The sequence below is a fragment of the Copadichromis virginalis genome, linkage group LG12 (assembly GCF_057382275.1).
Source record: "Copadichromis virginalis isolate Kocher_CV1m ecotype Utaka linkage group LG12, C_Virginalis_male_GT1.1, whole genome shotgun sequence".
Taxonomy (NCBI): domain Eukaryota; kingdom Metazoa; phylum Chordata; class Actinopteri; order Cichliformes; family Cichlidae; genus Copadichromis; species Copadichromis virginalis.
Window position 1 is genome coordinate 10860351 of NC_140629.1, and position 26395 is coordinate 10886745.

Sequence of the window (26395 nt, forward strand, 5' to 3'; positions counted from 1 at the left end):
GTTCTATCATATCTTGATGGTTTGTTGGTGGTACGTTCAACAAATTATGGATTCAGCTGTAGCTAGCTGCTTTCAGCACTTTAATCTAAACCACATTAACCTTTGATTCCTGTTCACTCTTTTCCAAGTTTCTAATGAGGTATATTAGTATTCTTTCACAAAACAGTTTCACTTCTGAGTTTGCAAGCTGCTTGTTTTATTACTTACATCACTGCTTCCACAGGAATTTTCATGTTTACCGTTCTCAGTTCCGCTGACTTATCATCTTAGATCCAAACACAGCATGCAGCCTACTCATCATTCTGTGCAGGATGAAATGTTCTGGCTGGTGTCCTGTGTGTCCATTTATACTGTATTGTGTTGGAGAAGTCTAACTTCTCAAACTCATAAAATCAAGATAAAATGAGCTTAAAACAACATTTTTGCTCATGGATGATATCTTCATAACACCTTTGGATACACTCAAGAGAAACATATTAAAATCAAATAACAGAAAACAAGCGAGGCACTCAGTCTCTGATAAAAGTTGAAGTTAGCATTAAAAAAAGACAACTGTATATCAACTCTGTCTTCATCAGGGTTAGGCAGAATGAAATATCAGCCGTGGGCCTTCTACCAGCACCCGAGTCAAGGTATACAATTATGTTTTATTTTAGGTCTCCTTATGGGTTATAAGGAGACCTAAAATAAAACATAATCCTCAAATATGTCAAAAAGTCATAATGCACTACATAACACGAAGCTAAATTTTACATTTTCTACCTGCCTCAGTGAAGAGCATCAGAGCCATGCAGTGCTTCCATCTGTTTTTGTGACATTATTCAGATTATTAGGAAGAAATTGCCTGACATTTGTATGTTTCTCTGTGGTTGTGTTTTGCTTAGATTCCAACACAACAAACAAGTTTTGTTTTCTGATGATTTTTCTTCCTTTTGTTTTGTAGTTGAGTTCATGACTGAAAACAATGGTCAGTGCAAGCACCAGGAAGTGAGCCACTTTGTCACATCTACAAACAAGTTTAGAGCTGTTGGTGAGGCATCTTCTGCTGAAGATGCAAATCATTCACACTCCCACTTCCCTTCCCCTCTAAAGCTGAATAATCACATGGTAACTTTAGGATTTCTATATGCCCCCGTCAGCAGATTTATAGATGAGAATCTTTTCTTGCTCTTGCCAATCTTGTTGCAACTCCCATTTCTCAGTCACACTCCCCAGGCATGGAAACTTTGGCATCTATTTATAGCTTCCCCTTATCTGCAGACATTAGTTAGATCCTCAGTTTGGTGCATAAAGTGTGCTCAATGCCTACTACAAAGTTTGAAGAGTTTGTGACTTTACATGATAATATCCACTTACATTCATCTATTAAGCTATATGATGACTTTAGGATATAGGTGGATGATCTTTTTCTTCTTCTTCAATGGCTAAATTTGGGCTAAACTGAGTTTTTGTAGTTGGCCCAAAAAGTCTAATTAAATTGGCGTGTAACAGGATACTTACTCTAATCCAAAACGCCACTGTGAGAATAGCAACAGAGACTAGAGATAAAAATGTCTCTCTCATATTGGCTTCTCTTCATAGGTTCCCTGTTGAATCCAGAAATGCTTTTAAAAGCCTGTTCCTCACAAAAAAGGTTTTGAATAATCAGGCCCCATCATATCCTATACAATATCTGAGATAAATAAAAAACTGAACTGAGTTGAAACAAATTTTTCAGCTCTCTGATATGATGAAACTCTGCAAGTTGAAGGCCTACACAATTCTATAGTTTATAAGTTTGTCGTGTGAACCAATAACCATCTGAAAAAAGCATATATTTCCAGTTTTATTTTGGAGATAGTAACAACATTTTATCTGCAGACTTATGCAGCATCGCATCATTTTGGCGTTCAGACAGGCCATGGATTAAAGAAATAAACACACACAGTGTATTGATGATTTAACATTCAAAATCACTCTCCATAATTCTGTTTAAGGATGAAACATCACAACAAATGGAAAACAAAGATTTCAGTTATTCACATGCAATGTCATGGTAACTATTCCCTCTATGGAACTTTAACTTTTGTTTTCTTGTAAAACTTGGACAGTCAGTTGATATGAAATATTAATACACCACATAATAAACCACAGTGATTAAAAAACTTGGCTTTAAACTGCATAATGATCCATTATAGTGCAGAGCTAATGTTAGGTACTCATTTCCCAGACAGGGCAGGTAGTGCTGCTTGCAACTGCATGACAAATTACATAGTAAAACTCATTTACTCCAGACCTTAAAATTGAAGTTTGGTTAGTGTAAAGACAGGAGGCATAAAAAAGGTAAGGCCCTTTAATGGCACAGTTGCATTGACCTGCACAGTCATACTGAAGAACACCTGTTCTGAATAGCATCAATGTTCTCTTCATCCCATTTAACTCGGCTGTCTCATGGCCACTGTTAGTGATATTAGCTACATCTGTGTTTTCTCTGCCACAACAAGGTAAATGGTGTGCTGTATACTTGGTTAGAAAAATTAGATTCTTGTTTTTAAAATTTAGATCATTTTACCATTAGTATTTTAGTAATATTTATGTATTATGAAGCATGCAGCAGTTAGCTTGTCAGTGATGGTCAAGCTGAAATGGTCATTTCTGATAGGTGCACAATGCGCTACTTTCAATTTGAGACAATGTTAATTCTTAAAAAAAAAGAAAAAAAAAATCACACACTATGCAAATAAAAACACAGTATGTATCAGCACGCATAATAAAATGTTCTCCAATGAATTGTACTAACAGAATATGAGACATAGTGCTTCTTTAAGACACCATTCTGAAATGGAAAGCACAGGAGGAATAATAATGATCCATTAGGCGTGGTTGGTGCTAGACTGGATCAGCCATGGGCATGTTCTCTTCTGCTGTGATTCAGGAACTGATGACACTCTGCAGAGTTACAAATGTTGCACCATAATTACCCAACATAAACGTGGGTGAGTTTCATACTGTCAAAATGGCTGATGTTCATATTAGGCATGTCCAAAGTTCAAATGGTTTACTGTATGTACAAGTAATTCCTAAGCCAAAAGCTCAGGATTCAGACTGCTCCAAATGCAAGCGAGAGGGGCAGCCAATCAGAAGAAAGGTGCCTAAAAGCAGGAGGAAGTAAACCAAGTTGTTTCACAGAACCAGTGCTTTCACAGCACTGATTGAACAAACAAATCTCAGTGTCTGTGCCCATTAAAAAAGAGATGGATTAATAAAACTCTGAATATAGTCTCAGAGCTCACAGTCACCACCCTCAATATATTTGCTTTTTCTAACAGATACCCGAAAGCTTTCAAAACTGCAACAGTTTTTATAAAAATAAGAAAGAATGAAAGTAATGACCTTATGCTGTCAGATAAATATCAAAAATATAGTTTTGTTACAAAAAAGTTTTTTTAAGTAATTAAAAAGTGCAGTGTTTCTCTGAAATGTGGTGGGATGGTTTTAAAAAAAACTGGAATAGTCAAACACGTTTGGTTGGCACACTTGATGAGAGACACACTATGTGAGAGAGAGTATAAAAAAATTCCATGTGCATATACAGTGGGAAGTTGTGATGTGAGGATTTTTCTCAATAGGATTTTACAAGCAGTGACAGTGTTACTTTGTAATCTGTCGTACACCCGAGTCACACCAGGGCTTTCTCAAGACAGCCACTCCTCCAATTTGTGCCCTCCATGTTAACTCGCATGGAGCGTGACACAAGTACATTTGTCTATCAGTCCTTGGGCATGTCTATGGGCGACACGTGTGTAGTGTAAATGTAATCAACAACGTACTTTATCAGTGATGGCAGAGCAGAGCAGCCCACAGCCTTATCCCACCTAGCACCAACCAGGGGATTCCTGTGACAGTGAATCTGTGAAAGCACCTCCCTTAAGTAGAATACAGTCATCACTAATACTTCCAACTTTAATGCCATGACATGTGAGGATATTGTTGATCAGAACCATCTATAGCTACATTAATGATATATTCAATCATCAGCTACTTTGAATTATGCATTCAAGTTAGACAGAAACTGGAACACAAGCTGAAAGGAGACATACACGTTTGTAATCCTTCATGTAAAAAAACATACATTCAACATGTGAATGATGCACACACTGTCTGAAAGAGCTTATTACAGCCACTGTTAAGAGTGCATTTGGCACATGTGTGTGTGTGCGGACTGTTCTTAAAGAGGAGAAATCCCTTTATTATTGGATGGAAACGAGGGTAACACTGTACTTGAAGTGTTCTGTAACGACATAACAGTTTTTAACTTGAATGTGTATAAAACAGAATACTGTATAGGACTGTATGGATCAGAACATCACGGCCGGAAGCAGCAAGGCGAAAGAGAACTGTCCCAGAAAGGGCTCGGTGTTTATCAAGTATTAGGTTTTGAAGACTGGTGGTGCAATTACACTGTCAGAGGCTGTGACGATAAAACAAGCTAAAACAAAACACACTGTTTCTTGTTTTTTTAAGATGTATTCATTTCATTATTAAAACTTCTATTCTGCCAAACTGCCTAACTTTACAGGTGCTCCGACAGTAGGAGAGCATCGCATCAGCCCGAAGGAGACCACGACAGCAACTTGTGACTGTCTGAAGGCAGCATCGACTGTACCTTACTGAAGTGTTCAGTAAGCGTGTTATGTCGCTGCTCACTGGACCACAGCCAACACTGCACTGGAGAGTGAGCACTGTGCTCCAGTCATAGCACACCTGACAAGAAATCACAGAGGAGCACTTTGCAGGGGGTTCTTCAATCGGCGCCGAACTCTGACTGGAACGTCTTCATCCTGTTAAAAGATTTTTTTACATGTAACTTTTTATTTTTCTAATTTTTGAGTGTTTTGGAGGTCCAAACAAGCCAAATATTGACAAAGTTCATGTAAAGCTTGATTTAATACACACAGTTTCAGCAGTATCTGCCGTCTCTTCCTCCTCCTCCTCCTCTGTGTGCTCACTACCGGGGGTGAACGCCTCATAGTCAGACAGTGCACTTTCCACCGCCTCTTCATCGTAGTCTGTCTGGTACTCATCGGAGAGTTCCTCTAGGCGGACAAAATCAGAGACAGCAGGAGAACCTTTCATTGATCAGGCTTTTAAATGAAGAGCAGATAAAAAGAAGCTAAAATAATAAATTATAGTATGGATTGTAATATGCGTTGTTCATGTAAGAAATCAGATTTCTAGTTTAGATTTTACTAACCCTCGATTAAAGCATTCTTGACGGGTTCAATTCTCGACACAATCTCTGCCAGGTCAGTGAAGGAGGCATTTGGACATGTGACCACCTGAAAGACAGAGCTCATCATTCCAGCGAAGACTTTAAGACCACCTTCACTGGATTCATACTGTCTGTGACTGAAGACTGTAGTACTCGACAGCCAAACACCAAAACAAATAATATAAGCAAATAAACATTCACTTTAGTCTATAGATACACTAAAATGTAATTATGAGCAATTTAAAAATAAATGCACATGTAAATAAATATTCACAAATAGAAAATTAAATAATAATGCTGAATAAAACACTACATAATTAATGAGCTATGAACAGTGAATAAAATAATGCAGTAGAACAATATAACAACAGATCCAGAGTTTTAATGATGACACGCAGCTCAGGGCTTAAAGGATTAAAGACCTTTAAAGTTTTTTTATTTTGTCCCTCTGCTGGAGCCAAACAACAAAGTGCTTCAAAAAGTGCTCAAACTGAGTTTCTAAAAGTTTCTGAAAGAGAGAAACTGTTTTACTTTAGCCGCATGAGTTGGTGATTAACAAGTAGCTTGAGTGACTGAAGGTTTGAATGTCAACATGAATGGTTGCCTCTCTCCAACGATGGACTATTGACCTGTTAGTCCAACGCAGGCTTTTTACCCTGTGACAGCTGTGACAGGCTCCAGCCCCACTCGTGACTATGAATTGGATAAAGAGTTAAAAAAAATGGATGGATGAAGGGAAAAGGATCACCATTAAACCTCTGATATCATAGGTAGGGTTTAACCGTGTCTGAAAACATACTATTAAAATTGCTTTACAGGAGAAAACATTTAACGTCTGTAAATCTGTTTGCAGTTAGTTATGATGGACTATTAAACGTTACAGTCATAAATGTGGCGAGCTGCTGTTTTATAGTAGAGGGCCCTGGTTAGGTTACCTGTGTATCTGACACAAACTTATATAACAAGAGTAAGAACAAGAGTCGAACTTGATCGCAGCTGAACAATCTATTTGTATTGTTATTTACACTCACGTGACCAGTTTTGGTCTTATGAAACTCCTCCTGATGTCGGTCCTTAAGCATACTGTCCACCACACCGCTGCGCTGCCACACATCAAACAGTGTCTTCCCATGCTGGTACCCCACCTCCTGCAGATAGTGAACCTCTCAGTGAGTTTGTGGGCCAGCAGATTAAATAGAATTAAATAAAACATGGAGGAAGAGAGGAGAAGCTCACAGCAATCTCATCGAACTTGCCAAACTCCAGTGTGCCGTAGCGGTCGATAGGCGGTCGGATGTACTCGCAGTAGTCGCTGTCTTTGACCAGCTCCAGCTGCCGCACGCAGCAGACGTAAGCAAGCCGTGTTTGGATCTCTGCCATGTTCAGGACCTGGAGGGAAAGTTTGTTCAGTCTGACAGGGCTATGATGGCAGAACAAAGAGTGTTTAGTGGCCGTCATTCTGCCCACAGTTGACGTCAGGCTGTGGTAAAATCAAAGCACCTTGACTTTCTCAGCCAGTGGATTGAACCGCTTCCACAGCAACCACCAGCCATTCAGATAATCACCGTAGTTGGTCAGATTGGTCTCATCTCGACTTCCAACATCGATTGCGATCACAACCTTGGCACCCATGGAGCGAGCCACGTCAGCTAGATATCATGAGAGACACATTCTGATAACCAGTTTCCTCTTTCAGCTAATAAATATAGTCAAAAATGTTTGTTTCTATTCTTCTTTGTGTATCTGCCAATCATATACGCCCACTGATAAGCTAATATTACTTTCTTTGGCTTTGCACATCTCTGCAGTTTGCAGATAAGCATGCTGTCTCACGACACCCCACTTTCGTCTTCTTAATATCTGTTGTTAAACGGTGGTCTGCATCTGCTTGCATCATAGCCATATTTGAATGACTGCTTATATATTCTGAATGACCATCCTCACTATGAAATAAGCACTTTTAGCTCTTCTCTCTCGAAGTCAGCTTTCTTCCAATCAGCTGTTGTTCATAAAAGGAAGACAGAAACATCAAGTGGGAGGGGCTTCTGTGCTCACAAACAGGGCTGTGTGTTTCAGATGTTAAGGCTGTCTGTGCTCAGAGGCATCATACAGAGCTAACAATATGATAAACATGTTTACAGAAATCATATGCGGATCTCATTATTAGAAAGTTTGGTCATGTTTACTATGAATGTAAATTAAGTCATTCAAGATGTTGTTTTTTGGGGAGGGGGGTTTGATAAAGCTCATAGTTAAGGGTAGATCAGGTGACCTTTAATCCTTCCTTATGGATTCAAGGTTATGCTGCAACAGGTTTAGGCTGCTAGGGGCTTCCCATGATGCACAGAGGGCTTCTTCTTCTCTCACTGTTTTTCCCCTCACTATGTGTTTACACACCACTTTTCATTTAATTGTTAGTTATTAATAATCTCTGGCTCTCCCCCACAGAGTGTCTTTTGTCCTGTCTCCCTCCTCTCACCCCCAACTGGTCTGACTGATGCCCGCCCCTCCTTGAGCCTAATGTTCTGATGTGAGGTTTCTTCCTGTTAAAAAGGGAGTTTTTCCTTCCCACTGTCACCAAGTGCTTGCTCATAGAGACTGTCTGACTTTAAGGGTTTTCTCTGTTATTATTAGTGTGGATCCTTTACCTTACAAATACAGAGGACCTTGACATAACTATTCTTGTGAGTCAAACAGCGATCACCTCAGTTTACTTCAACTCGTACACAGCGCGAGTAGAAAAGCTTACTACCCTCTCAGTGTTTCTCACCAGGTAGGTTGTTGATGTAACCTCCATCCATGAGCAGATGTCCATCTTTGGGATCACAAAGCGGTGGCAGGTAACCTGACAGAGACATGCTGGCCCGGACATAACGCCACAACGAACCTAATCATGTAGGACAATCGTACAGTCACAAGTATGAAGTGTGTGAAAACACTGTCCACAAATTAATGATTAGGTTAAATACAAAACATCTCACAATTAAATTAATATTTTCCCTTCTTTTTCCTCAGCTCCTTCTTAAAGAGCTGAGGAAAGAGTGGAGCTCCTTAAATGGTCAGAGTGCTTCTAGTACTAGAGGAAAAACGAGGTTTCCCACACCGTCAGTATGAACTCTCATAGCGGAAGCTGTGATATCTGTTGTAATGTTGAAATACGGTAACCACAGGTCCTGGCAGTGGAGAGGTTGGAAACAGAAAAAAAACATAACACAGAAAGGCACGTGAGCTGTGACTTTGCAAGAAATGTGTTACATGCACATGATGCAAGCTGCTGGTGTTTGAAACGCTACTCTCCTTACCTCTATCTGTTTGTTCTTGAAGACTGAGCTAATGCTGGAGTTGAAGGAGGCTCCAGAAAACATGGAGGTAACTGGGTATGTCAGATCCAAGATCTTCTTAAAGTATGAAGTCATACCCTGAAGAAGAAAGTTTTAAAAAAGGGAAGTGAAGAAAAACACACCATGGTTGATAAAGAACAATTCAGCTTTTCACTTGGGTCTAAAGAAATCTGGAAGTGAAACTAGTGAAACTTCAGGGAGGTGAAACTCTTTAAAAATATCAGTGCAGGTGTCAGCAGAGTGTGTCATGCACACACCATGGCCCACTCGTGTGCCCGGACCCTCATTCGACTGATGCTCTTCTCCTCAGCATACAGTGCTCCCATGAACGAGCCAATGGAGGTGCCACCCACCATGTCCACAGGGATCCCCGCCTCGTTGAGTGCCCGCAGGATGCCCACCTGAGAGCAGCCTCTGAAACACATTCATTTAGACGATTTCTTTTCCTTTTCAGACATATACCAATATGTGCACAAGGAGTTCTACCCAAGTCCTGCACGCAGTGACTGAATGTAAAGTCCAAGGAGACAGTGCAGCCTTAAACAATCACGTTGCATTTAATAAAATTTATATTTAATTGGTGATGATGGGAGACTTGAGGCAGGATGTATTATGTGTCACTGCACAATTACATTATCATGTGGATGTTTTTTTACTTACTGGTTTAAATGTATCTGCAAATACAGCTTTATTATAAAAAATATTAATGAAACATTAATTGTTAGCTTCTTCTTGGCTAAAGCTAGAATAAAGAAAGTGCTAGGAAACACAATCTACTAATAAAATGTACCATAAATATTCATAATATCTTGCTCAAATAGATATTTTATTTAGTTTCATATTTAGACTTTATATAAAAATATTTACACTAATAGGCACAAAATATCGAGTTTTAGCTAATAAAGCAGAAACTGCCTATTCATGTTGGTGAAGCTACCAAAATAGGACACAGCTGGCAATTTACTGGGCATGTTTAAGTGATGATATAAAAATATTTCATATGATTTTAAATAGAGCCAGAAAGATAGCAGTGCTCATCAGTTTTGGCAGGAAGCAACTTGGATAGCTCATTTTTAAGTAAGCAAATGGGTTACTTTCATGCCTTTTACTTTCATCTCGCATCAGCATCAAGACCGTGTGATTATATATCACAAATGCTTGTTGGTTGTGTCCTACAAATGCTGTTCTCACAACAACTGCTATGCTTATGTTGAATTAATTTCAATATACAACATATTTGTCAGGGTGTTAGCAATACACCGGTGCAAGAATTTGCAAATCATTTCGGAAGAAAAAATAGTTCCCAGGGTTCAGTTGAACTGCCAGTTCTGATGCAGTAAAAGTACTAAATGTAACCACAAGTGCTTACATAGATGACACACAGCAAATACCTATGGCTAAGACTGAATCTACAGATTCAATAATAGGTCACATGTAAAAGCATTACTGCTGTAGTCATGTGATCATCGGGTGTCTTAGGTCCCTACCTTGCCAGAGCTCCAGGATAAGCCAGAGCGGTGAAAAAAGAAACAGTCATTACACAACAAGAAAAACACACAAAAAAAGAACTGTTCTGCTGATCTAATATTTCAGTAAGAATAACTCAGGCGTCAGATGTATTCAAATCCTAATGTAGCAGTAACAGTAAGGTGTACCCAAAACTCTGGCGCAGATATTCCCAACCTGAGGAAGGCTCATATGGTAATCAACAAAATATCAATATGGTCTTATGTCCACCTGTAAAAACGTATCAGCACCTTGCTAACCAAATGTCTATATTTTCATTTACTTATCAGATGAGTTAGGGCAAAAACAATCAAACTAAGAAAGAAAAACTGAGCAAACTAAATAAATAAATCCACACGTTCGGTATACTGTGATTTTTTTTCCTCACTATCTTTCTGTATTCGCCTCTTCTGCTACATCAAACAAACATTTTGGCAGTGTGGACATACGCCATGTGTCCTTCCATGTAGCAGGTGAATTTGTGAGTGAGTGGGGTTTTCTTGTTGAAGTAAGGAGAGTGGGTAGGGGTTGTAAGCAAGAGGTTGAGACCAGCGGCTGGCACTAATTTAGACATTTATATTTTCACGGATCTAAGCGCAAAAGTGCAAAACTTCAGTTAGCTGAACAAAGCCTTTTTAAGTGGTTAATCAATAAATATGTTCCCAAGCAGCAGAACTACCTTGCGCCCCCTCCACCTAGCACCAGGGCGATACTGTTTCCGGTCAAGATCCTGGCCAGGCGGGAGAAGTCAGAATGACGATCTGGACATTTTTCAAACACACGCTGGTATAACTCCCTCTGAAAAAAGCAGTCACAGACACAGAAAAGAGATGTAGGCATTTGCTAACCAGGTCAGTGGTTAGTGAAGACTCTGTAGTCTGTACCAGCTTGGGTAGACTCCTCCTGGAGAACACCCTGCGGGGGCAACACAGATGATGGTGTCTGGAGATCCAGCTTCGCATGTTGAGCCACTCTGCCGTCCCTCTGGGCAGTGGGCCGTCCTCTCTGTGAAGCAGCACGAGTTGCTTCTGGGCTCGGACTGCACTACTCTCCAACATTCGCTCCAACTACACATGCAGAACATGAGCAGAGAGCTTTCACTCAGGTCGTTATGAATGCAATAAACACCTTTAACACAGACTTGTATTTAAGTGTCACAAACAGATGTGGTTTCTACAACTTCTATATGGTATCTATGTACCCAGGAGATGTTTCCCAAATAAAGAATTTCCCTCTGATTTCTCTTGAAATTCAACACAAGCATTATCTAAGGAGCTTGGAAAGAAAAGCGAATGAAAAGCTGTTGTAATTGGCTGGCTGTGGAATAGTAACATCTCCTTCAGCTTTAACTCACATTCTTCTCAAACTCTACAAAATAAGGTAATATTTACACTGACCTCGCCCACTGTGGGCTCCTGCTCACCCAGTCCCACAATGATGATGCAGTCAGCCTGGCGGATGCAGCGCTGGGTCCATGGTGTGAGGCTGGGATCAGACTGGTAGAGGACGATGCGATGGATGTCTTCCTGCTGGCCAAGCCAACTGGACAGGCGGTACTCGTGGACACTTGAGGTAGAGATGAGGTAGAAGCATGTCACTGCATTAGAGTTAGATCAACCTATGAAAAACTGCAGAAGTCAATTTCAACTACAGCTGTATTTATTTCCGTGATCTACCTGTCCAGAGCAGCAGAACCCAGGCGCTGTTTTATGTTGTCACTGGTCAGGAGTAAAGTGGGACCTGTAGAAAGACTTGCATTAAGTTGTTTAAACTTAACAGTATGCCCCCCTTTTTAATAGCTAATAGTATCCCATATCAGTAATACTGGAATAATCAGTATTACTCCCTTCATCTGTTTTAATGGTGTGTGTGTGTGTGTGTGTGTGTGTGTGTGTGTGTGTGTGTGTGTGTACCAATGCCACAGAGCGCATGCTGTAGCTCCAGAGTGAATGCAGTGAGTGGAACCTCCTCGGACACAGGCAGGATGGCCACAGTGGACAGGTTGGAGACTGGGTTGCCAGCATCCCACTTGCTGGTAGGCGTGTGGAGACCTAAACTACGAGCTGAAGAGTTTCTGCCATTAGATATTTCACATATGCAATATAATCTTCTGTACATTGTTCATAGTGTTTCCAATATGAATTCCAGGGTTTCAAACGCTCATGCTTCTAGCATGTGACACAGGCTAGCACAATTCTCAGACACACTCACACACTATGCAAACTGATGCCACAGCAAAGAAATTTAATGGTCAAAGCCAATATTCTCCAAAAATTTATCTAAAAATTTATAATCAAGACTTAAAACTCCACCCACGACCACCTACACCACAAATTTCTGATGTTTGATAGTTGAAAGTCAAAGAGGAGAAACTACAGAAACAGTAAAAAGATCGATCAGTTCACCTCAGCACTGATTCCTTTGTAACTCTACTGTTTCACCTCTGTAGAATAAAGGGATCAGTCAGGACAACTTTGTACTGTTTTACAGTGAACCTTGTCTAAGTGGACCTAAACCACAAAACACACAAAGTAAAAACAGTAAAAGATTACCAGCCAGGGGTCCAGTGACCTGTTGCATGTTGCCCAGAATCTTCTGCCCCAGCAGATGAATCAGCCTAGTGACAACCTGGGGATATCTCCTCTTGATCGAGTTCAGAGCTCCTTCAGGGAGCTTGGCCAGCTCTGAGTCCCTAACAGCATGGACTGTGGTGGCTCGGTTCATGTGGGTCAGGGCCTCAACCTGTTCAATCATGAAAGAGATGTTATGGTACAAAATATTGTTTTTCCACGTCTTTCGTTTTTTCTAAAACTTTCTCTCAAACTTAAACAGGAGGTCACAATTCTAACAACTCACCACACCAATTAGATCTCCGCGGCCATACTCCCCGGCAAGCTCTTTTTTCCCATCATCCTTTGCAATGACAGAGCGCAGTCGGCCACTGAGGACGATGAAGGTGCTGTCTGACTTGTCTCCCTGTCTAAAAGCAAACAGGCAATCATGTAAGAAAAAAAGTCCATCAATATAAATCACACATTTATAAGCTGTGATCATAAAGTTCCCACTTTATGGGGCGATCGTGGCTCAAGAGTTGGGAGTTCGCCTTGTAATCGGAAGGTTGCCGGTTCGAGCCCCAGCTTGGACAGTCTCGGTCGTTGTGTCCTTGGGCAAGACACTTCACCCGTTGCCTACTGGTGGTGGTCAGAGGGCCTGGTGGCGCCAGTGTCCGGCAGCCTCGCCTCTGTCAGTGCGCCCCAGGGTGGCTGTGGCTACAATGTAGCTTGCCATCACCAGTGTGTGAATGTGTGCGTGAATGGGTGGATGACTGGATATGTAAAGCGCTTTGGGGTCCTTAGGGACTAGAAAAGCGCTATATAAATACAGGCCATTTACTTAAATTTCCCACTTCAATTCAATTCAATTTCTTTATTGTCCCACAAGGGGAAATTAGTTTAGCAGCAGGAGGATAAGAACAAACAGAACAAATAGTCATCTGCTTTTAGTTCTGCTGCTATTTTCGGAGCTGTTATGACACCTTGCATGTGAGAACATCATGGAAATTCATGCTCTATTTCTCAAAATGAAATTCAACTTCATTGGCTGCTTTGTTTACACTGGATGACATTTAGCGCACACTGCAGATGGACAAGTGCAAGTGGACTGAATGGGAATGTGAAGGCAAATTTTTAGGTGTTTTGACTCCATCACAATTAATAATTAAACTTAAAAGTGTTTCCATAGATTAAGGAAGTTTTTTGAATCGAAAGTAATTGCAGTTTATGTTGCCTGCACATTAACAGTTTTAGTAAAAGTACCTGTAGACGGCACGTCCAGCCTCCACAGCCATCCAGTCCAGGGCAAAGTCGATCTGTCTAACAAATGGTGACATCCTCTTCACCACAGTGTGAGCCACATTCAGCACCACCCTGGGCTCCTCGCGCATAATCCTGCAAAGTTTAAAATTAAGATGTATTTGAAGCCTGGCTGTGACACTGAGGCAAGCAAACAGCTGACTGCTTGTGCATGTGCTCGGCCATACTCATAGAAATGGGCCTTGGAAATGGAGAGGTAGGTGCAGTCTCGGTGCGCTCGCACTGTGAAGATGAGGGGTTCCCCTGTGAGGACAGCCAGGTGACCCACCAACTCCCCGGGGTGAGTAACAAAAAGCAGGGTCTCCTCTTCGCGGTCTATCATACGCTGATAGACATGGAGCAGCCCTGAGATGACAAAGGCCACACTCACGTCCTGAAAAACATGTAGAGAAGAAAATGAGGTCTTGTGACTTTTCACCAGTCAGTGGCATGAAACCAAAAAGGTGATAGTGCTGGATTTTCCTGCAGTTTCAGCAGCCTGATGCTCATTTGTTTCTGCTGACTCTCCCATGGTTTAAAACATATCCTCTTTAAAACTGAGCAACACATTCTTAAATCAGTATCAGCTGATGTGTTTGATCAGCCCAGTTTTTAATATCCACAAGTACCCTGATTAAACGAGGAACAGTAAACGTCAAGAAAAGAAAGAAAACAGATGTGACAGAGAACCTTTAAGACCTGCATTTGCTTTATTAAACTGAGCTACTGAGACTAATAGCCAGTTAAATGTAAGAATATTACTTTGCTCCAATTACAATAATCATTGGTAATCCAAAGCAAGCAGAAGAAGAAGAAACCGAAGGAGACGAAGGAGAAGAAGCACAAGGAGGAGCAAGAGGAGGATGAGGATTCTTGTCCGTTGTCATTAAACTGACCTGGTCTCCCTGGTGGCCTACAACAGATCCAGCTTTGACCTGGCGAAGATTCACCCTCCCATCCAGCAGACTGGGGTCCTGACATGTGCAAAAAAACCACACAGAGGACAGTCTCAGAAGTAGCCAGGACTCAAATATACAACCACTGTGGGATTAATAAAGTTTATATTTTTGAATTTTACTGTTGCTAAAAACACGATCTCCTCATTTGTTTTCAGTTGACCTTTGGTTTTTCATTGTAAGCTACCTTTAATTGGATGACCTGCAGCAAATCCTTTTTAGCAGCTTGGAAAATGGCATTGACTTTATTATGGTAGACACTTCCTCCTCCTGCATCACTGTAATGGTACACAGCAGATGGAGTTTGCTGCACTGTCACACTCTTCTTTAGAATAGACTGAGGAGGTAAAGACAAAAAAAACACAATGTGTGTGAGATCCACACTCATTCTAGTAACTGTGTATGTGCATATATGGTGTGATGGGTGCACAGTTAGATGCCCTGTATGCCCAATGTTCAACATAAACCAGCAATTCCCTGAAAGTGTAACAAAGATAGTTTCTATGCAGAGACCTTGACAGGACTATGAGGCACCGTCTCCTCTTTGGCACCTGGAACGTATGTACTGTTGAAGTCAGGTGACATTTCCCCTGCAAAACACAAATTGTTTAAAATTTCGATAGAACAGTAGCAGTATAATGTCTTCGTAAGTGGATATCAGGCCCTTGTAGAGCAAGAGTATTTTAGTCTAAATAACCCAAAATGTGATGTCCACATATGTGAAGGTCCTACGAGGTTAAGCCACAAGTTTGAACAGAGACTGGTTTAAACCCAAACTGACCGAAACCCAAATTAAGGAGAGCCTTAAAGTATTCTCCTGACTGTATCCTCAGTTAAAGTCAGCAGCACTGTATACAGTATATCATCATTTTGTATTTACCTGTATTTGTATTATCTATCTATCGATCAATCGATAGATATGTCTAATATTAACATTTGTTTGATGACCTGAAATGTTTAAATTTGACAAATATGCAAAACAATAAACGCTTATCATGGCACTGTCAAAAAAGCCAACAATTCCCTAACTTTTTTAGAAGTATACATATATGTGTGTGTACAGTGACACTGCATGTATGTATACCTGTAACAGTAATCGGGTTGGAGAGGGAGCGGGATCTCTTGGTTTTTGATGTGGACATGGAAGAGAGGCTGGACTTTTCTGCTACATCAAAAAACAGATAACATGAGCAGTTTTACTTGATGCACATCGCTTACGTCTCATAGTGAACATATTGAGAAAATGCTGTTATTTCTGACCCGTGTCAGCTTTTTCAGAGCCCAGATCATCAGAGTGAGACTGCTGCCTGCGGAAACCTTTGTGTGGATGAGTCTCACACAGAACGTTTGCCACAGACACCAAGGAGATCGCTTGGCTCTCCTGATAAACACAAGTTAATCAACAAAGTCACCTTTTAATGCAAGAATTTTCTTAAATGATCTGAAATCTTAAATCAATATTAGTAAGAATCAAACTTAAACTCTGACTTTGAGAAAAAACTTTTCAAAAGCCCAAAACCATGTTTCTAATACTACAGATTAGGCTACCTCTAGGAGTCTGCAGCTGACCAACCAACCTTAAAACCACCCCTATGTTTTGGATGAAGACATAGGTCTTGGGTAAAACATTTTTTTTTTAAAAAGAGTCAAAATTCAGATATTCTGATAGTATTCCCAAAATCTAAACTCTAGGTCGGTAACTTAGCAGCCTCGAAGAAAAATCAGGGGTCTCTTGAGATTATGGAGAACAATTGTTATATGCTGATATCATTAGGGTACTTGTCACTATCAATGATAACTCACACCTTGCAGGACAACTAAATATGTGCTCTGAAGAAAACACTTTGAAAAAACAAACATAGAAAGCTTTTGCAACAGAAAAGAATGGCAGAAACAAAGATAAGGCTCACATGACAAGAGCAGAAAGCACAAAGTACTTCTGTTAGCAAGATTACTTGGTTAAATGTGTCCTGTGGACTTTTGTCTTTACCAATGGTAGTACTGTACAGTACCAGTCCTACCAAACGACCTGTTTGCGGATCACCAGACAGAATTTACTCAGTGTCTTTATATGTAAGCACTACTCTCTGTTTTGAGACAGTGTTTCATAACTGGAAAAAATGATGAGTTAATAAAAGAAGGCAACAACACAAGAGTGCGAGGAGAAATTATCCAATCAAAAACAGTTTTGCACTATTCATGTCACAGGTAAATGAAAGAGCACTACCGGGTTGAAGAGCTCAGTGGTAAGGCCAAGGTAGTTGTGTAAGGCAAGAAATGTCACTCTCTGAAGCCGCACCATTATGATCTACAGGACAAGAAGGAAAGGTGACAGAGAAAATGTGTTTGTTTTTTTTAGCTGTACAGGGTGGATTCAGTTTAATCATCGCCCTGTGCTTTGCTGAATGCTATTTACTCGTGGAGAGCATACATACAGTATTTGCAGCCCAGCTAATAAATAATATGATTCATTTTTTTCTGTGGACACTTTACCTGGATGACACGAACCAGAGTTTCTGGATACTTCTCAAACACTGACTGAAAAGCTGCAGCTGGAAGACGCAGGACAGCTGAGGGAACTGCAGCTCTCGCAGATACTGTTTTATAAGGTGCTGGGTAACCCTGAAAATTAAATGATGCAGATCAGAGGTGATGTTTCGCAGTAAAATGCTTTATGAAACCAAGAAATCGCTAATACAGAAAATGCAAAAAGAATTCCTCAATTAGCAGTGCAGTGAGAGATATATGAAGAGAGAGAGGGACCGCACACATACAGTGATGATGTCCAGGATGCTGAGCAAACTGTGAACACTGTCTCCAGGTAACACCTCCTTCACTACGGCATCGGTGCCATCCTGCAGTAATAAACACAGTGAGAACAGAACATCAGAACAGAAAAACAGCACACAAGAACCGAGCCAGTCAAGACATCCTGGTGAAGCTGAGCAACAGAATGGGGAGGGAAGGTGATTTAAATAACTTTGAACATGGCATGGTTGTTGGTGATAGATGGGCTGGTCTGACGATTTCAGAAACTGCTGATCTACTGGTAGTTTCCAGCACAACCATCTCTAGGCTTTACAAAGAGAGAAAGAAAATATTCCATTCAATTGAATTCCTTTTTTTCAAGCTGGCGTGATCAATCATTTTGACCTAACAGAAAGAAGCACTGGTACTCATCTGGAGCGTTAATAATCAAAAAGAATGTGCCCCCCGAATCAATACTAGCCCTTTATATTCAGCTCATTTAACTGTATGAAGCTGCACGGGTGCTTACATTCTCGTGGACGCACAGCTCCAGGCGGCCATCTTGAACCACGTAAATGCTGTCATCAGTGTCACCGGGTCGGAAGAGTCCCTCTCCTTGGTGCAGCTGGATCAGCACCATGTGACGACACAGCTCCAAAAACAGAGGTTTCTCGAAGTGCCCGAGCACCCTGTGTGCGCACGGCATAGTTCTGTTACTGCTAGCTGGAATAATCATGCTACATATCAAAGAATGAATATGCCTAATACTGATTTGACATTAACACTCATTAGCACTCTGTGAATCACTTTACTTTCTGAGTTTGGTGCTGAATGAGGCCCATTATGTATCAAGAGTACTGACCTGACATTTTTCAGCATGTACAGCACTTCAGAGGGTAAATGGGAGTTCTGCACGTCAAACTCAGTGAGGTCAGCCTCCAGCAGGCAGGGAGGAGGCTCCTTGGGCTGCAGGGTCGGGGGCTCCCTACGAATGCGCAGGATCCTAAAACAGACACACTTATCACACTTTGTTGCTGTTTTGCTTTTTTTTTTACACTATGTTTCTTCTTCTGTTTATACAGGGGCTCACTTGCGAGCTATAGAAAGAACTTTAGTCCTCTTCCTCACTCGCTGCCGCACGGCTGAGTTTGAGTTGGAAGCAGGCACCGAGGAAAGTGTCTGAACCTGCAACAGCAAGAAAGAGAAACATGATGCTACACAGAAGGCATTCTGATGATAATACACGTGCCAGTATAGATAGATATAGATACTGTAAGGTATATGATTCTCTCTAGCAGCCATGCCTAATGACAAGGCTGTTAGCACCAGCTAAATTCCAGCACACTAATTTTTTCAGCATTTATAAGCCATTATTGCTTGTCAAAAAAGTTACACAAAATAGTTTCCCATCACAGGAAATTTATTTTGAGTGTCTTCATAGTTCTATTTTTGAGATACACCAATTTTTATATACTGTAAAGTATATTTTACAAAAGCTATATGTGGAAGGAAACCGTGACCTAGGGCAAGCTGATGGCATAAGATGTAAGTACAACTACTACAGTTTCATATGCCAAAAAAAAAATCATTGTGCTAACTTACGTGGTTCCGGTTCTATGTGGATTTAAAAATAGTTACGCAAAACGATGCGGACACGCTCTGACCGGTTTTAAAGGGTTAAATTTCAAGACAGCAAGATGGTGACAGCAAAAACTCTTACTCCCAGGATTCAAAACTGAATATGACAAACCAATGGATGACTGGTTGACTATACTGTCTGTTCTCCTGTCTATGACTATTCCCCGTAAACCCTTGTGTTAAAATGCTTTAGTAACTAGCAGAGCCTGAGTCACTAAACTGAACATCTTGACTCTGTTTGTCCTGTTGGTGCCTACAGACGACTCAGCAAGTTTGTGCTTCAGTTTTAGTGGGTGAACTTCGGGTATTTTTGGAATACACATGTTAGCTGATAAGTTAGTGCTCCACACTCTTGTACAATTACAGTCACTTTTAGCTCTGAAAAGCCTCACACTATGGTGGCCAAAACACTAATGGTGAGGCCTTGAAATGCAGAGTCCTGAATTGGGTAAGTAACATAATGGTGGCTATGTCCATCTTTTATATACAGTGTATGGTTTTGCCCAAGGTCTCTTCTGTTTCACTAAATGATTGCTTATAAGAGATTGAGGTTCTCTGTAACTTGTACAGCATATACATGACGTTGCAGACCTGCATTGAGGTTTTGTTTTTCTCTGTAAAATTTTCAGTTTTTTTAAGTATCATCAATTACTCAAAAAATGGTCAGTGCAACCTCAGCTAACATTTGTCACTCAGTAAAGACTTCTGCAAACTATTAGTGACCATGCAGTGAAGTATACAAAAATAGCATTCAAATGAGTCATCAAGATTCCTGAATAAGTTTGTTTCTTGCCATCATCTTTAGCTTGATTAATAAAAGAAAAACAAAATATGATAACAGACAACAAAGACTGTGGACACATGGTTTATAAAACACACACAACAGAAGGGCGCCTGCTGGGGGTGATGGTGCCCTCAAAGTGTGCATCAAGAAATAACTTGCCTTTCTCATGATCTTTCGGCCGTAGAACATCACTTTGTCTCGCTTCCTAAAACGGTAGTGGGGGACCCCAGCCTCCTCCTCTAAAAGAACCACAAAACCTCTGTAAGATCTGTCTGTGCTCAGCACAGAGCAGGAAATCTAACTCTGCAATGTAACTGTTGATTTATAAAACACTGCTCCTTCAATAAGCACTGTCCAATAGTCTCAGGCTATCTGCTAAAGGTCACCTTACTGTCACATTTTTACTGCAACTCTGTTTAATTAAGTTATTTATGTATTTTAAATCAGGGCTGAAGACATACCATCATTGACTTGAATTACATTAACTTATGGACAGTTTGTCCACCTCTTTGTTTCAGTTGCACCTGTTTAATGTAACTAACCAAGACAGAAATAGTAGTACAAATAGTATTTAGTATCTAATAGTTTACATTCAAAACGTTTTATAAGCTATTTTTGCATTTAAACCTCACCCTGCAGTAATACTTTAACAACAAACATCAGCTAAAACAGTCATATCAATGGTAGACTAGAAAACTCTTATACTTAAACTATAAGGTTTATGACTCTGAGCTCTGCAACTTGTTCATCACTGAATATTTTTAGTTACACTGAAACAGCATGGGTTTGGGGTGTGCAGCCTGCAGAGAACTGACTTGATAGTTTGTATCGTCTGTAAAGGAGGAACACAACAACTCCAACGACAGACATCACCATCACTGCTCCGATCAGTACAGCTGTCCACTGGAAGAAATAAAAAAAAAAAAAACAGCATACCCAACATCAAAACACTTTCACTTGCACATTTGTGTACCTAAAAAAGTAAAAGCTAAAACACATTTTAAAAGTACTCCTTGTATATTCAAACCTTCAACTAAGGCTGTCAACAGAGTATTTAAAAAGCTTGCCTGTGTTGTAATGAGAAAATAAACAGCTTAAGTTAAAATAGGACCAAACCATACTTTCATGCAAGACCAACTTTTACCACAAGATGGTGCTGCTCCTTGTCAAACCCCACTGTGCCAGCGCCTGCTAGTCTGTCCTGAACTGGAAGTCCCACAGGACCTTAGCTCCACTGTTCTCAACCACCTTTAGTGGTGTCTCCCATCTGGACTTGGGGACTTCTTGTCCATATGTGGTACAGATGTTCCAGATTCTAGCCAACTGGTTGTGCCTTGGTGTTTGCGGTCTCAGCTTGCACCTTGCATCCTGCTGCTCTGTGTTGATCAGTTCCATGGCACCTTTGCAGTCTAGAACCTGTCAGCTGTAATAGAGTCCTGCCTCTATTGATCTGATGCTTAGTGCCTGTTCTTGTGCTGCCATGATAAAAAACCTCTATCCTTTTCTTTAGTCCGCCCATTTCTGGCCACTGGTAGGATTTCTTGATGTCTGCCACTTCCTCTCTCTGTCAATGGAACATCCCATTCAGAGGGATGTATTCGCAGATGCTCCGTGTTTCATCTTGGATTGTGGCTCTGACACTCCTTAACCCTCACCCTCCCTCTTTCTGTTGCTCATAGAGCCTTAGGGTGCTAGAATACATGTGAAGACCTTGGTGGCATCTATCTCCTCCTGTGACCAGCTTATTATTCCAGCTGGGTATCTCTAATGACCGACAGGGTGAATGCATTGGCTTGGATCTTTTTCTACCATTCAGCTGGCTTCTTATCACCTGATAGTTATAGATCTCTCTATCAACAGATCACTACATCAATCTACAGATGTATATATCTATGTATTGAAGGATCAATAGGTTGTAGCTTTTGTCTGTTAAACAGAATATGTGTCAGGCTAAATACTGCCTTTTCTTATTACATGGGTGGACAATTTCCACTAGCAGGAGTGGTCTTTTACCAGAAAGTAAAACAACACCCCTGCTGGTGGAAATTCTTCTAAATTTAACTTATTCTGAATACAATGAGTACCTTTAAAGGAATATAAATAATATTTAAACATACAGTAATAACAGAAAGCATTCACACTTAGTCACTATTTGCATGAATTTACTTAATTCTTTCTTTTGTTTCCTTTCAGTTTTTTGTTATATATCGTTTAGTATATAAAGGCACACAAGCCAACTTCCACTGTTTACCATATTGGCTTCTGTCCGTTCCTCCACAAAAAGTTCCATCGTGGCCTTAAGCCTATCCAGCGGAACCAGCTTATGAAACATCAGAGACAACACAAAGGAAATGAAATGACTCACAGCTGAAGGTGAGCCAGGCTGTGCATTCAGAAAAGAATCAGGTTTGGGAACAGTCAAGACAAGATTAAAATACAGTCTGTTTTCACACAAAAGATCTAACAGTCTGATAAAGCATTGCACAATATTCTATAATATATTAGTTGTAATTGAGAGCCACAGTGGAAAATATCTGTTAATTTCCAGCTCCGTGTTTTTATTCCTGGGGTCTATTAGACTTATTTTATGTACTCAAAGTTATAATTACCTCCCTGTTCATATTCGTACTGCCGAGTCTATTCAGTCTTTTAAATCACGTCTTAAAACTTATCTTTTTACTTTGGCCTTTGATTCTAACTAGTTGGCTGTTCTAGCTTATTGTGTTGTTACCTATTGTTTGTCGTCCTGTTTTATTGTTTGTTTTAATTGTCTCATGTTTTTACTGACTGTGAAGCACTATGGTCAACACTGTTGTTTTAATATGTGCTATATAAATAAATATTGATTTGAATTCTTAATTACTCTATGCTGATCCTTTGTACAGCCCTACAGTTCAACCTCTAAAACAAATTGTTTTAAGTCATCCCCCATTAACTTTCTTCAGACTGAAATTATTTTTTTATTTGCTTTCTTGTTTCCATGTAACAACCCCTTAACTTCTTCTTACTCAATGAAAGCAGACTAGGAGTAAGCCTTGAAGCTCTTTTCTGTCATATTTCAGGCCTTCTTATAGAACAAAATGACTTGGTGTGCATCAGATGTTAGTGAGGGTGATCTTTGACTATGTAGTTGCCCTTGGAAAAACTCATAAACTAACATACTGGTAGTCATCAAACCAGAACTTTATTTATATATACTGAGGTGTCAAAACTCTGTCATTAATGTTGTCTTTATGGGGGGAAAGACATAAGCGGTTTCTTTTACTGATTACATGTTCTACTACTAGAGCATGTTTGCATGAATCACGGCTCAAAATCATCCTCACCTTATGGTACATCTAATATTTTCTCTTATCTTATGCCCCTTAGTTCTTTTTATCTTCTGACTCAAGTAAGCCATTTGAACACGATGCACCACAGAATGCCAAATCATTCCTACCTGTGGAAATTAAACTCTTTATGGGTCTATCTGTGGGTTTAATCTTTACAACTCCTCCGGGATTATATTCACTTGTAATATCTTGTTTACAATATCTTGTTTACTTCTTTCTTGTACATGCATCACTTACTTTGTAATATTTTATTCAACATTACTCTTTGAGGGCCTTATTATTTATATAGAAGATTTACATGCTCCATCTTTCATACTTGTATTTTAATTGAGCATCTACAACAAAACTATTTTCTCCTGGGGTTAATAAAATATTCTGATCTGACTGAGGTGAACAGCTACACTAAGTCTTTATACAGGGAGTGCAGAATTATTAGGCAAATGAGTATTTTGTCCACATCATCCTCTTCATGCATGTTGTCTTACTCCAAGCTGTATAGGCTCGAAAGCCTACTACCAATTAAGCATATTAGGTGATGTGCATCTCTGTAATGAGAAGGGGTGTGGTCTAATGACATCAACACCCTATATCAGGTGTGCATAATTATTAGGCAACGCCCTTTCCTTTGGCAAAATGGGTCAAAAGAAGGACTTGACGGGCTCAGAAAAGTCAAAAATAGTGAGATATCTTGCAGAGGGATGCAGCAGTCTCAAAATTGCAAAGCTTCTGAAGCGTGATCATCGAACAATCAAACGTTTCATTCAAAATAGTCAACAGGGTCGCAAGAAGCGTGTGGAAAAACCAAGGCGCAAAATAACTGCCCATGAACTGAGAAAAGTCAAGCGTGCAGCTGCCAAAATGCCACTTGCCACCAGTTTGGCCATATTTCAGAGCTGCAACGTCACTGGAGTGCCCAAAAGCACAAGGTGTGTAATACGCAGAGACATAGCCAAGGTAAGAAAGGCTGAAAGACGACCACCACTGAACAAGACACACAAGCTGAAACGTCAAGACTGGGCCAAGAAATATCTCAAGACTGATTTTTCTAAGGTTTTATGGACTGATGAAATGAGAGTGAGTCTTGATGGGCCAGATGGATGGGCCCGTGGCTGGATTGGTAAAGGGCAGAGAGCTCCAGTCCGACTCAGACGCCAGCAAGGTGGAGGTGGAGTACTGGTTTGGGCTGGTATCATCAAAGATGAGCTTGTGGGGCCTTTTCGGGTTGAGGATGGAGTCAAGCTCAACTCCCAGTCCTACTGCCAGTTTCTGGAAGACACCTTCTTCAAGCAGTGGTACAGGAAGAAGTCTGCATCCTTCAAGAAAAATATGATTTTCATGCTGGACAATGCTCCATCACACGCGTCCAAGTACTCCACAGCGTGGCTGGCAAGAAAGGGTATAAAAGAAGAAAAACTAATGACATGGCCACCTTGTTCACCTGATCTGAACCCCATTGAGAACCTGTGGTCCATCATCAAATGTGAGATTTACAAGGAAGGATAACAGTACACCTCTCTGAACAGTGTCTAGGAGGCTGTGGTTGCTGCTGCACGCAATGTTGATGGTGAACAGATCAAAACACTGACAGAATCCATGGATGGCAGGCTTTTGAGTGTCCTTGCAAAGAAAGGTGGCTATATTGGTCGCTGATTTGTTTTTGTTTTGTTTTTGAATGTCAGAAATGTATATTTGTGAATGTGGAGATGTTATATTGGTTTCACTGGTAAAAATAAATAATTGAAATGGGTATATATTTGTTTTTTGTTAAGTTGCCTAATAATTATGCACAGTAATAGTCACCTGCACACACAGATATCCCCCTAAAATAGCTAAAACTAAAAACAAACTAAAAACTACTTCCAAAAACATTCAGCTTTCATATTAATGAGTTATTTGGGTTCATTGAGAACATGGTTGTTGTTCAATAATAAAATTATTCCTTAAAAATACAACTTGCCTAATAATTCTGCACTCCCTGTAATGAGGTGCTGCAACTCTGCAGTGTAAATGATCATTCGATTAGCAGAGGGATTTTTTTTTTTTTTACGTAGCTTTAAGGACATAAGACTTAGACACTGAAGTTTAACAAATGACTTACTGGATTACTGGACTTATTGCAGAGCTCCTCTTCATCATTGTCTTCCATGCCTATTTTCAAAAGAAAGAAAAATGCCACCCTAAAACAATGTTTGAAAACTTTGCAAAGCCCAACCTTTCATGTGACTCTTTACTCATTAAATCTTTGTTCTCTCCAGCTGATCGAAACGAGGTCACAGAGCAGAAATCTGGGTTAAAGATCACCTCCAGCTCTCACTGACTGTTGGTAACCAGACACTCCCTCCCGCGCTGACACACTGCAACCCTGCCGCATGCGTATCTATATCTGAATTAGTACAAAGCTCGACATGGGGAAAGACAACGTTTTCACTTTGTTTACTAAACTTACTTCTCGCTTATTTGCTTGTCATCATATAAAAGAACCAAATACAACACGGATCATAACGAGGCTGATCCTGGTTGACGGGATTCCAACGTAATATGGAAACAGCGTCTACCTACAGTTCCAACCTTACCTTTAATATCACATTTAACTTTAACTGTAAAGTTGTAATTCTCATTTTTGCATGTGTGTGTAGCTCTGTTCCGTTACCCAAGAGGACAATGGAGTGGAAAAGAAACACTAAACTAGTAGGTCTGCGGTGACAGAGTCCCTCGGTGAGAAACCGCAAGATACAATCTCTAGCTTACCTTTTTAGACTAAAGTCAAGCAAAGAATGTTGCCATGTACCTTTCTTATGCCAAAGTTTTTACGTTTACGTGCTTTCCAGTTCTTTGGAAAAAGCAATCTAAATGTCCTGTCATACCTATCAAAATAAAACCTCTCTTAACAAAAGGCTACAGCAACACCGAATAGAATATACGATTTTTTTTTAAAGATGTCGAATGAAAAACAATAGCTTTTATAATAGAAATTATACCCATAGTTCA

At 40.3% G+C, this 26395-nt stretch overlaps 1 protein-coding gene across 4 annotated transcripts; it reads right to left on the reverse strand.

The window, feature by feature from the left end:
- Positions 1 to 1812: 1812 nt before the first annotated feature.
- On the reverse strand, positions 1813 to 26241 carry pnpla7b (patatin-like phospholipase domain containing 7b). 4 transcript variants are annotated; one of them, XM_085474697.1, is made up of 35 exons: positions 26196 to 26241; positions 25506 to 25555; positions 22327 to 22395; positions 20891 to 20978; positions 20235 to 20314; positions 18744 to 18838; positions 18516 to 18656; positions 18183 to 18342; positions 17680 to 17760; positions 17399 to 17527; positions 17133 to 17213; positions 16166 to 16286; positions 15990 to 16067; positions 15419 to 15495; positions 15093 to 15242; positions 14846 to 14923; positions 14138 to 14343; positions 13914 to 14045; positions 12955 to 13078; positions 12651 to 12840; positions 12012 to 12161; positions 11775 to 11838; positions 11496 to 11664; positions 10983 to 11165; positions 10778 to 10896; positions 8850 to 9006; positions 8554 to 8670; positions 8355 to 8424; positions 8022 to 8138; positions 6752 to 6900; positions 6488 to 6640; positions 6283 to 6399; positions 5234 to 5318; positions 4936 to 5075; positions 1813 to 4820 (listed from the first exon to the last, which is right to left on the reverse strand). In XM_085474697.1, the coding sequence occupies exons 2-35, from the start codon at positions 25551 to 25553 to the stop codon at positions 4755 to 4757; spliced, it is 3984 nt and encodes a 1327-aa protein (XP_085330823.1). In that variant the 5' UTR covers positions 25554 to 25555; positions 26196 to 26241; the 3' UTR covers positions 1813 to 4754. The 4 variants fall into 4 exon arrangements, with proteins under 4 accessions (XP_085330823.1, XP_085330821.1, XP_085330822.1 ...); XM_085474695.1 differs by having other exon boundaries at positions 15990 to 16070; XM_085474696.1 differs by having other exon boundaries at positions 15990 to 16070; positions 26156 to 26239.
- Positions 26242 to 26395: the final 154 nt, after the last annotated feature.

Excerpts from the sequence above, each read along its gene's own strand:
- pnpla7b (XM_085474695.1), bottom strand. The coding sequence starts at position 25,553 with ATGGAAGACAATGATGAAGAGGAGCTCTGCAATAAGTCCAGTAATCCA. Across the intron at positions 6,901-8,021 it reads TTACATCAACAACCTACCTG|CTGACGTGGCTCGCTCCATG; the intron begins GTGAGAAACACT and ends CATGATATCTAG. Across the intron at positions 6,400-6,487 it reads GCAAGTTCGATGAGATTGCT|GAGGTGGGGTACCAGCATGG; the intron begins GTGAGCTTCTCC and ends CACTATCTGCAG.